Source organism: Harpia harpyja, chromosome 6, assembly GCF_026419915.1.
Source record: "Harpia harpyja isolate bHarHar1 chromosome 6, bHarHar1 primary haplotype, whole genome shotgun sequence".
Taxonomy (NCBI): domain Eukaryota; kingdom Metazoa; phylum Chordata; class Aves; order Accipitriformes; family Accipitridae; genus Harpia; species Harpia harpyja.
In genome coordinates this window covers 15,828,850-15,841,195 of record NC_068945.1, presented here as the reverse complement: position 1 = coordinate 15,841,195, position 12,346 = coordinate 15,828,850, and the positions used below count along the sequence as shown (strand labels likewise).

Genomic DNA, 12,346 nt, shown 5'->3' with positions numbered 1-12,346 from the left:
CTCTTGTGAAAGAGGATTGAGGGAGCAAAACTACTGACCCATTTTTTAGGAAGAATGAAGCTCATCCTAGAGTCCTATTCAAATGGCTTGCCTACAATTCAACGTTACTCAAGCAAATAGCTTGATGGTACTCCATGCACTTGAATTCTAGCTTCAGAGAACAGTTATTACACACAGCCCTCAAGTAGTAAGTCCTTAAACACACAAGCCCACTTTTCAAAGGTTGCTGCCAATCCCCCAGAGAGAAGCTACAAAGAACTCCATACACACACGCATTTTTATTTTAATAAATAAAGTTTTACAGGCTCAGGCTTTTTTTTTTTTTAATCACATATACAGAACAGAGAAATGCCTGACCAAGTAACATGAATTAAACTACTAACCCTGGGAAGGAATGCATGCCCTCTGTAACACTGAAGACCTTAACTGAAAAGGAATTTCCCATCGGCAGCATAGTAATTTACTTCACAGATTAGACAACTTGAAAGACATGTGGCCAAAGCAAAGAGAGTGACCCTAAATGGACCACTTGTCTTTATAGAGCCTCAACAGTGCAAGGAAAGCCAAGAGCCCAAATGCCTCCATTTTCTAGTGTCACTTTTGGATGAATATGTATGTCTTCACATCCTTTAAGCAATACATTCTAACCACAAGTAGAGAGGCTAAGCACAGCAGGTATGCAAAATTATTCCATTGAAGAACAGATACTGGATGACACGGTAATGTTATATTTCAAGATTTTAAACTAGCAGATGCTTTTGCATCCCCTTCAGTATGGCAGTGGAACAGATCCCACCTTCTCTCATAGAGGTTTAGTCCAAAAACTTCCTGTTGGCATTAGCACCAAAGAGAGCCACCCTGACTTCTGGCATCATCTGTTGAGAAAGAGTACATCAGTTACATGCAATGGGCAATATAATTGCTGTACAATCCTCATTGCAGGCACTGTGTGATAGCTAGGCTAGGCTTCAAAATTAACACGTCAATTCAATAGTTTTCTGAAGCCTTTACCTGATCACACATTGCCTGCTACTCTATAGACTTAAAGGATTGCCTGTACTGCAGCATAAGAGATGCCAGTGCTAGTTTTTTTCCACTAGGGTATAACAGGTCTCAGCCAAAGTTTCTAGTGCTTGAGCTAGCTTGAGTAATTCAAGTTAGCCTCAGCATTTCAACATCTTGACTGCAGTGTAGTCATAACAAGTCTTTCACTATCATAATTTCTAGGGTTTTATGTTCATGTTTAATTCAAAAGGGATCATTCCGGGGAAAGCCATGTTTGTTGTAGAGAAGCACAAACAGTAGGCAATTTGCTTCTCTCCATTCAAAAATAACTTCTTACTTGTCATCCATGTTGAAATCCAATCCCACACATTATTGTGACACATTGAAAATACTAGGATTTAATTACAAGACAAAACTAGTTAATTATACCTTGTTCACCTTGGCTGTTAGAGAAACTCACCTGCTGGGCTACAAGGTCCAGACGACTTTCCAGGGTATTGGAAACCTTAATTTTACCATCACTATTATAGATTTCAACACCTCCAGCACTAGAAAGGGGGGAAAAAAAAAAAAAAAAAATTGTGAAATCCACAGGACATCTCAAAGTCAGAATGTGGCAGAGATACTATCCCAAATCAGCGCTTATAGGCAGGTCAGATACATAGATAAGATTTTTATTTTTTAAAAAAACAAAATGTTTTTGATCACATCTTAATAGGAATCAGCACAAAGTGATCCACTGAAGCAGCAGTGCAAAGCATCTTTGGAATTATCAGATACCACAGCTACATACAATGGTCCTCATTACGTGATCTAAATGCAAGGGGAACTATGAAATTTGTCACTTCAGAACAGCTTCAGACTTTGTATTTTATTATTAATAGACAGCTTTCAGATTTTGAGAACTGAGGAAGAGTGCTAAAAGTGCTGTTTGTTGGCCCATACATAAAGATGGCTGACTGTCAGAATAAACAGCTTTGTGACATTCTTTATCATACTACATGGAAATAGAGCCTTGCAGACATAACAGACACACCTCCCCCCCATCAAGTGATTATCCTGCAGCACCGTATGACTCAATTTGCTTCGTCTTGAGATAGAAAGCATGGCTACATCTGTATTCTCTCTCTTTAAAAAAAACAATGGTTCAGTTTCTACATACACTTATTCTCTACTTCAGTACTGTAAATCAGGCTGTAGGTTGCACAAAACTTTTATTGACATTTTTGATTGAGACAGTGCTTGTCTGGAGGAAGCTGCAGAGTCTGTGCTTAATTAACACAAAGAAGTGCCAAATTCCACTAGAACACCAGCAGACACACTGTGAGGATATTCCATACATAATTTTCTGACACTGTTCTAGTAGGAGCTGTGACTTGAAAAGTTGCATTAAGTTAGTGCTCTGTATAAAAGACTCCTATTTTCCTTACATTTCCTCTGGCAGGAAGTTGTCTTGGTCAATGTGAACATCCACATTGCTTTTTGTGGCATTTTTGTAGATGGGAATGCTTTTCTGTACAGCAGTCTAGGATAAAAGAAAAAACTCCAATTAGCATTGACAAATGCTAGTGTGCCACTTGAGTTTGGTCACTTAATCATTTGTAGCAATAAAATGAAGGGATTAAGGCCTTTCTCTTTTTTTTTAATTAAGCAAATGTATTCCAGTGTGACTTTTGAGCCAAAACCAATTATTATTCTTAATATTGTAGCAATGTCTAAAATTTCCTAGGTAATATCCAAGCAAGCAAATGATCCCAACTTGAAAAGCATACTTGCTCTCTTGCATTGTATCTGCAGCAGAAGTGCAGCAAGTAAAGTTTGTTTTCATGTCACACAGATGGGATCTGAACAGCAAGTATTTGCAGTCAGGTCCCAGCCTTCATGAGCAGGATACTGTCAAACTATTCTAGGTGTCTTACCTTAACCATAGGGAGATCCTGTTTCCTGCACCGAACAACTATTTTGGGCTCAAGCAGCTGGTAGAATCCCTGCACAAGATAACCATTACAGTATCAGAAAGTCAACATGTCAATTGTCTTAGAATTATTTAGCCCCAAGAAAGGAAAGGAGCTGATCAATTTGAAAACCTAAACCTGACAATATTAGCTTCTTTAGTTCTTTGCTTGCGAGTTCACCTCATGCAGACATTCTGAGAGGACAGCACCAATATCTGGGAAAGAGCCTACAACTATGGATCATGTGTTTCTTTGTTAGCTTCAAGTTTGGAACTCAAGTGCAACTAAACATACGTATCATAGGATGGAGCTGCCCAGACAATGTACATGTATACATAAGGATCACTGCTGTCTAAGTAGACTGAGCATGCAGCCAAGCTGACATTCTCCTATGCAGCTCTTCAAGAAGACATGCAATAGTTTCAGGTGCCTGTTCCAATAACCCCTGCCTTGCAGTTCCTGTAGCAATACATGTGAACAGAATAGAATAGAACAGAACAGGTTCACTTCCAGTTGGAAAACACCTACAACGATCATCTAGTCCAACTGTGAGTACTGATGAGCACAGATCCCTCACTGGATCAAATATAATGAGCCAAGACAGACGTGGCCAGCTTGCAAGACTGAGACAGGTTTGTTTGATGTACAGCAATACCAGACCTAAGTGTGACAAAGAAACAACACTGAATTGGAAGCACAAGCTGGTAGGAAACACTGTTAAGAAAACTCTGCCATCAAACTGCGGACAGGAGAGTTCGTGGCTGGCTTCTGTGAGTTTATAGTAACGGGACCGATTCATACCAGGAGGTGGCACTAGTGGTCGCACGACTGACCCTGGCCAGTGCTGATGGGATTTTCAGCAGTTAATTTCTGGAGCTTCAGGATGGTATTCTAGGTAAGCAAAGCTTTGATTTCCACTTTGTATTTCTGTCACAGACACATGCCATACTACAGTAAATTTGTCAAAGCCAGGACTTATACGTCAAATGCCAACATGATTTTAAAAGCAGGTAACTATTGACTTTGAGGTTTGGAGAAACAGCTTTTGCCAAAGGTGCATTCGATCCAACTAATTATTACAGAAGTTTAAAGTCTGCATCCTAAACGTGCATGTTACAATGTATATGTGCCCATCTGCAATTGTTCTCATAATGGAACTGCTGCTTGGTACACCAGGTTTTACACCTCAAAATAAGCTGCAACCTTATCTGTTCAGAATCCAAGATTGAAAGATATAGCAGAAGTGATGTTTAAAACTCAAAGATCACCCAGCAACATTTGATCTAGACTCCAATACAACCGCAACTTCCAGCGGGTTACTTTTGAAGACAGACACCTAGGAGGATAGGGCTGTGATCACCTATTTGTTACAATTTAAATATTTACCTGTAGAACTAGTCCATCCAGCAGTGTCTGGTACCTGGCAGTATCCTTCACCACCTTGGCAAGTCTCTGCTTGGCCTCATTCAGCAAATCCTACATTCAGAAGAAATCAGATCAGCAGAGCCCATCTGTTTGGCATTTGGTTTCATGCCTACCAACTTTCTGTACTCCTATTATAGCTATCACACCCTGCCAACACGTAAATGTACACTCCAGCTGGTGTTCATCCAAGCTAGACCTTCATCTCTGTGCATGGCACAATATCCTTCCCAAACAGCTCCCTTCTCCCTGCCCTGATCTGAACCCATTATAACCTGACAATAATTCCTTTTTCATGAAAAAGGGAGACCTCAGTAGTAAAAGGATAGTAGTTATAATATTAATTCAGAGAGAGAAACTAAATATGTTGTAAATCATTGCCTAATGCAAACTAATAAAGTTCTCCAAATAACATTTCTTCAGCTTTGTGGTCAAGCAAAGAAATTTAATCTATCTTTTTAGCAAATAACATTCAGGTTAGGTATTTTATAATTGTAAGTAAATGCAAGTCAAAATTTAAAAGTGCGAGCTTATTTTTAATTTGAAGTAGCTTGTTTTGATTATTTTTATTCAGCAAATCGGTATCAGATGGGATTGAATTTTTAAGAAATTTGAGTCAATTCAAACACAGCTCCTAGAACTGAACTGTCATAATTACTTCATATAAAGAAATTGTATGATTTGGTATAAACCTTTCTTTACTGTCCTGCCTCATAGTGTTTAAAACAGTGCACGTCAACACAATCAGTACTAGGACATAAGACTATCACAATTTAACGTCATGGTCAAACCTAGTTACAACTGTCCACCCTAGAGTAACATAGCATTTCTGGGACTGCTCATCTCTTGTTCATGAAAGAGGCCAACGGGAAAAAGAGCTAGCAGCATGTGACTTTAAATGTTTTAAAATGAGGAAGAGTGTTATGCATTACTCAGAAGCATGAGGTTGAGTCAGCTGATAAATGAGGAAGAGATTACCCAGCAGAGACTATCACAATAGAGTTAGCTCTTTAGCCACCCACCTTCCTCCTCTCTGTGAATATAACCTAAAATCTGAAACTAGGTTTAAAGAATCAATAAACTGGTGATTTTCTTCTGCTAACTCCCCTTTTTCACAGTAACCTCAACTTTAACATTATCCAACTTTTATTTTTGACTTCTACAGGTCTCGCAGCTTTTCCAATAGCTCAACAGCACCATCTAGCAGAATATGGAACACTCAAACTGCCTCTGAGATGGGGTAAAAGATAAAAGGAAACCTGCAAGCTGTATAGTGAGCAGAATGAGAATACACTACACGTGGTGTAAGACAAACATAGTAAGCCTGCACTAAGACTAAACGTAGCCTGCTCTGATAAATGATCACTCACCCTATACGTCAACACACAGATTGGTTACCTACTAGAACAAGAAGCAAACCTTTTCATATACTGGGGGCCACTAAAGGAGACAGAAAAGCCCAGTCAGTGGTGTTTTAAGCCTACTTGCTTAAGCCACGACAGCTTTAATGCATAAATGTTGCCTCAGGCAAACAGAACTTCAAAGTTCTACCAAGCGTGCAAGACAGAGTTCCTGCTCGTTAAAGAAGTAAGCTATTGTCCAAAATAGATACAATGTTGCCTGCAATGTTCCTGGCAGAGAACAGTATTTCCGTAAAAGAGCAGGTAATAGAAACTGTGAAAATGAGCTAAAGCAGACTAGCGAAGCTGGATTAAATCCTTAATGACTTTTCAGAGCAGCTGGGAAAGCCATTTTTGTATGTTGAAGCAAATGTCACTCAATCACAAATCATATTTTTATTTAGAGAATGGTTAAGAACATTTCCTAACAGATGGTAGAAATAGAACCTCTGTCTTTACCATAGAGATACTTACTGCAATAAGGTCATCCCTTGCCTTGAGGACCTTCAGTCTTGCTTGATTCATCAGGTTGGACATCTGACTGCAAGTTGCACGATAAAGTTGAATCAATCCATCAGACTTTGACAGAAGAACTGGAACATTTAACTGTATACTTTACATTTAAAGATAACAATACTACAACTTTTAATAACAAAGCCTGTTCACCTGTTTGAATCTGTTTCTGAACTTGCCCAAATGATTACAATGCAGAACTCTGTCCTTCAGTAAAGACCCACCAAAGCTAAACCTGACATGATCATTTGTCCCAGAGTAACAGACCAGGGTACAGTTCTAGACATTAACTACATAAATACAAAAGATTCTTTCACCACACTTATTAACAGCTATACTATTGTAGCTCACCTTCGATAATTTCTCCTCAGGAGAAACTAGAAACTCATAATTAGAACTAAATATATTGGCTAAAATTTGCCTATTTGCCAGGGAAAAACAGTTTTGTATAAAATTAGCAATAAAATGAAAGCTCAGGCTCTGAAGTCAGCCATCTAACCTAAGCAACTTACATTTTCTTTTGCTGTTCAATTTGTTTCTCCTTCTTTTCATAATACTCCATGATTTTCAGCCTCTGTGTCTGAACAAGGCGACCCTTCTCAATGTTGAATTCTTCTTCTGCCTACAGTAAAAATCAAATAACTGAAGTGGAAATTGATTCCATGGGCTGAAAAAAACAGAATCAAAATGAAACAGCCATGCTTTCAGAGCACTTTCATAGATAAGCTAGGATGATACAATTTATAGTTCCATATAAACAAAACATTTCAACCAGTACTCAAGTCAAAGGGAGTTCAGGATGTGTTCTGCTGAACTAGAACCTTGCTAACTAAGATACAGCTTATTTTATCGACTGACACGTTTCCTTGCAGTATTTATTTCTCAGGCACAAAATTACCAAATGTATATATCGCATACTGTTAAGCAAAACTCATTTTATCCGAGCTTCATGTCTGATTTGTTTCTGTAAAATTGGTCTCTTTTCTAGCTACAAGAGATTCTACCTAAAACAAGCTACCCAGCCCTCAGTGTCCACAAACTTCATTACTTTAAGTAAATCTTACACAAGGAGAGTGACAGTATAGCTATTACTTTTTTATAAAGACAAGCCAGACAGCATGTGAAAACACATGGCAAATTTTCCTATTTATGCCCAAGAATCCAATCTCAACTTCTGCCTTCTGTTTGCAGATCATCAGGAATACCTGCTTTAGTACTGATTAAATATTTGTGTAGATCTAAATGTTTAAGGGGGATTAAATATTAATAGTAATACATATGCCGAGTCCAATACCAACAAGATATTTTAGTATTGGTATAAGGCAGATTGTTAGGGTTGTAAGGCACCATTAATCCTTCTTTAGTAAACATCTATATTCTATCACCAGGTTAATATTAAACTCAATCTCTTGTGGCTTAACATAAGTGAAGAATTCTGCAAGTAATTCAACTCGTACCTTAAACATAAATTTATGTTTTAGTTCCCCAGGATACCTACTAAATCACATCTAGAATTTAGTCTGCAGGTGGCTACACAGGTTTAGGTACAGTTATGAACCTGCTTACAAACAAATTTTCACCAACATAATTCAACCAGTTTAACTTTCATCTTTTATCATTTTGGTACATGTATGAATGCTTGTGCAAGATTACTAGCATTAATGCTTTCATTTACTACTAATGTTTCTGCCTGACACGCTATGGAAGTCAAGCAAAAATTAAGATTAAACCTTGTGGTAATAGCTGGTTATGACAAACCTTAGCAGAATTCATAATTATGCAGAGAACTCCTTTAATCCTCAGTGATGTCAAGTTATGTATAGGAGGAAGGGGAAGGTGTTCCATTTAATCCAGTCTATTCACATTACCACTCAGCTCTCCTGATTGCTTAAAAAAACATGAGTGAACTTGCATATGAATAAATTTATATTTAAGAACCACTAAGAACACTTTGACCAAAAAATAGCTCTGACTTGTTTTCATTTGTCAAAAGCTAACAAATATTAACCTTATGGTAGCATAATTTTTTGCTATGTAATAACTAAACGTGAAGTAAGCTGTAGCTTGCAAAAGTGTTCTAGGGCTGCTCTGACTGCAGCTATCAAAACAGGATGTCAGATGCAGTTTTCCTTTTGCACTTACTGACATTGAACTTCCATTTTTACCTTTGCATCTATTTCTTCAGCCTTTTCATTGGCTTCCTGCTCAATGAAAGCCATCATATGCTTGATCTGTAACAAGAGAGAGAAAAGAAAATATTTTCTGTTGGAAAGGACTTTGATGAGAGAAGGATGCACACAGTCCTCCTTTGTACAGTAGGCCCCTCCATATCCATTTACTAATTCATATAACGTTGTTTTTCAAGGAAATTAAATTGAGCATACAGGTCAAAGAGTCAGTTCATCTTAACACAGATTACAAGAAAATTATTTTTTTTTTTCCAAATAATTCTATATAATGCTGCTTCACTGGCTGTCATTAGAAGAATATACTTCAGGTATGCAACTATACAAAAAAAAAACCCAACCCAAAATTAAATTTGTATAAATGTGAGACTGAGTATTTTCATTCTTCACTAGTGAGAACAACATTTCTGCTCCCCTCCCCCAGCCCTGCCCCAGGATTCATAAAAAAAAAAGAAATAAATCCTCACACAGTAAAACAGCCCATTTGTTATGACGTTTACATGAAAGATAGAAGACTAACATAGAGTCCCTGCTCTACTTCAGGTATGGATAGCATTTGAATGAACATGGGCCTTCCACACTAGAAGTGAAGCAAAGCAAAGAGCAACTGATGACTCTGGTCAGATCTGTACAACCAGAAGTTCCTTTACACACCTAAGAAATCTTTCTTGAAAAAAAGTAATAAATTCTGTAAAGACTTACAAGGTAATTAAAAAAATGCAGCTATATGGTTCAACTCAAAATGACTTTATAAAGTAGTTGCATGTTAGTTTGGAGGAACTGGGGAAGAAGACAGAGATAGCAGCACTAGTTGATCAAGACCACATCAAGTATATCACATGCTGCTTTAGAACCTGGTATGCACCAATATATTGTACTTGAAGAACCTTTTTTACACCACCTCAAAACACTGTAAAGCACAGGTCCAACAGCTTAAAGACAAGGAAAGCAATTATACTGAGTTCTGCTTATTTATCACATGCCTTTCTGTGACCAGGCCTAAGTTTAGGCTCACACTTGGGGCAGACCGTAAGCAACTCATGCTCAGCCAGACTGCAACTTTAAACAGGTATAGCCATTTCCAAGGGCAGATGGAGTGGACCGTACAGTTGAGCGGACTATAAAAACCTACTGACTTTTTGCTTGCGCTTAGTTCCAAGACACATTTTGCAGACAATCTGGTCTGAATAAACTTGCACGAAAGACTCTATTTATATAATCTCATATTAAAGTGAAATATTTTAAAGAGATAAGAAAGGTGCCAACGTGAAAACTGAGCCAATGTGCAGAACAGCACTATGCCCATATAGGTGAAAAACCAGAAGTGAACAGACAAGTGGAAGATTTTAAGCATGTGCAGTGGAGGAAGTGAACAATAATATCTACATCCTCAAAATCAAATCAGCAATTTTTCTTTCAATTCCAGTTTGCAACACTTTCAAGCGCATGTCCATCTATAGCGTCAGTTTCCAACCCTGCTCCCCTGATGAGATGACTGGTTAAACCAAGCTTTAGATCTACGTGCATTTCAGAAAGGACGAGAGAGGCATATAAAATAAGGAAATTATTTTGCTGAAAAGTCTATTGTTGAAGGAGACCAAGAACTTTGTATAGCAGTAGTAACCCTTACATTACTGAGTCACTTCCTCCAGTTTGGTTTGGTTTCTGAATTTTGGGAAAGTACTTCAAACAGTTCCAGGTGTTCAAAAAACGTCCTCTGCATAATGAAGAGGAATAAGATGGAAGCAAGCTAATACGGCATCTATTTCCCCTAGTCTGGTAAGACTGAACAGTGTTATTTCCTTCAAAAACTGTTGTAGGAAATCCCTTTTTGCTTTTCCTAGAAATGAAAAGAGATCCTAAGTGAGACTTTCACATCTATAAATAGGAGTAGTTTTAATAACACTGACAAAAATATGTGTTTTTAAATGAGATTAATTTTAAATGAAGTTAATAACTTTAGCATAGTAGATTTCCTATAGAAAGGAAGAGAGGGTTTTTCCCATCAGTAGTAGTGTGATTATCCTTTCCATGGGAAGTTCTAGATGTTAGGCTGGCTTCAGCTAGAAGTGACTAGCCAGATTATACAGAACAATCCATAAAACAAACACCTTTGACAGAATAAAGCAAGCAAGTAAGTCTATCAATAGGAAAAATTCTTAATTAGAGATGATTTTCAAAGTGAAGATTACTGAAAGTGCCATGGCAAGTAGTTAAGAGTTCAGAGGACCAGTTGGCAAGTTCATTCCAGATTCATACACATGCAGAACTGTTGCGCCATCCGCAGCATTCTCTTTTCAGTTAACAGGATCACCCTAGACTCAGGAGCGTAAAACAATGACAGGGAAGTTGCAGATGTGAAATGCTATTAGCATTACATGTTTAGTTTATCAACGGATCCTGAACTAACCTTTGAAGTTCAGGTCCATGGCAGCTGAGCAAGACCAACCCAATGTCAGCTTTATTTTTATTATCTTCATGGAAGAGGCAGGAAAAAACAAACAAGCTTTGTGGATAAAAGGCGATAGAATGTAATGTTACAATTCCCCTTTCAGAGAAAGGCAACCTACTGATTTTACTTTCAATGTGATGCTTCCTTGCCAAGAGACTATGTTTACTGAATGAGAAAGTGAGACACGAAGCACTTATGAAGCAAAGGACAAAAGGAACTTGGCCGATCTGCTCATCACCTGTAGGAAACTCCACAGACCAGTGCCGACTGGATCCGTGCAGTCTTTAACACAGCACGCCATTTTCAACCCAGCTCAAAGCAGCTTTTTTAGGCAAGGGCATTGTTTACTGTCAATAAGGACAAAGTGTCCTGCCTCAGGAGGAAGTGTCCGCAGTCAGACTTCAGGGTTGTAAGTTTCCATTGCAAGAGAAGCCCAGGTTGCACTACTCTGCTTAGGATATAAACGTGAAAAAGGCATTCGAGAATGCTGAATGGCCTACCCAAATGCTAAATTACAGCTAATTAGACATAGTGTAGCTGTAAGAAAAAAAGAGATGGAAAGTCCTTAGAGAGCAACATCTAAAAAGACAGTACTTATCTAGGGCAATGTATTTTATCTGCTTTGAAGTGCAACTAAACACGGTAGATAGCATAAAGGCTACTTACAATCCCTTTCATTATAATCTGGCAGAGCGTGTCATCAAAATGCTTCAGCAAAGTTCCCCAAAGGGTGGCCAATCGATCCCACCAGGGAAAAATTCACTTTCTTCAGAAACTTCTTTCTCACTAAGATTCCCAGAGAAGATCTTTCCCCTTCACCAACCCTTGCTTTCACAGGAGACCGCTACTTTTCCATCCCCAGAGCAGGAGACCCTATTCCACAACTAAAACGTGGATCAGCCGCAGCTGGATGCAGCCGATTCTGCTGTTGGAGGGTTCAGAACTGTCACTATCCCTCCCCCTCCGACCGGCCTTTTACCAGACAAATGGCCCTTCAGCTCAGGCACACACGAGCCCCACACCTGGCACGGTTTCAGGGCAAGGAAGCGGCAAGGAGGCTGCCTCCGCCGCCCCGGCCCAGCCCTGGGTGCCCCTCTCCTCACGCTTGGTCCGTCCCGTCAGCTCCCGGGTCCCGGACCCGGCCGGGCCGAGCGCAGCGTGGAGGAGGAGGCGGCGGACCTGGCAGCGGCCGCCGCGCTGCCCGCTCCGGGGCCGCAGGACGGCGTTCGGGCTGGGACGCGCGGCCCTACCTGCTTCTGGACGTCGGCATCGCTGAGCGCCATGGCGGCGGCGTTGGCGGCAGCGGGGCTCGGTGGAAGGCGGCTGGGGCCGTTGGGGACCGCGAGTGGAATCAAATCCGGTTCGGGTCACAGCTGGTGCTGCTGCCGCTGTGTCACGCCGCCCCGCCCATTT

At 39.6% G+C, this 12,346-nt stretch overlaps 1 protein-coding gene across 1 annotated transcript; it reads right to left on the bottom strand.

Moving 5' to 3' along the window:
- Nucleotides 1–259: 259 nt before the first annotated feature.
- On the bottom strand, nucleotides 260–12,340 carry ATP6V1E1 (ATPase H+ transporting V1 subunit E1). Its single transcript, XM_052790333.1, has 9 exons — nucleotides 12,184–12,340; nucleotides 8,461–8,526; nucleotides 6,808–6,917; nucleotides 6,257–6,323; nucleotides 4,347–4,436; nucleotides 2,925–2,993; nucleotides 2,436–2,530; nucleotides 1,466–1,553; nucleotides 260–875 (listed from the first exon to the last, which is right to left on the bottom strand). The coding sequence occupies exons 1-9, from the start codon at nucleotides 12,214–12,216 to the stop codon at nucleotides 813–815; spliced, it is 681 nt and encodes a 226-aa protein (XP_052646293.1). The 5' UTR covers nucleotides 12,217–12,340; the 3' UTR covers nucleotides 260–812.
- Nucleotides 12,341–12,346: the final 6 nt, after the last annotated feature.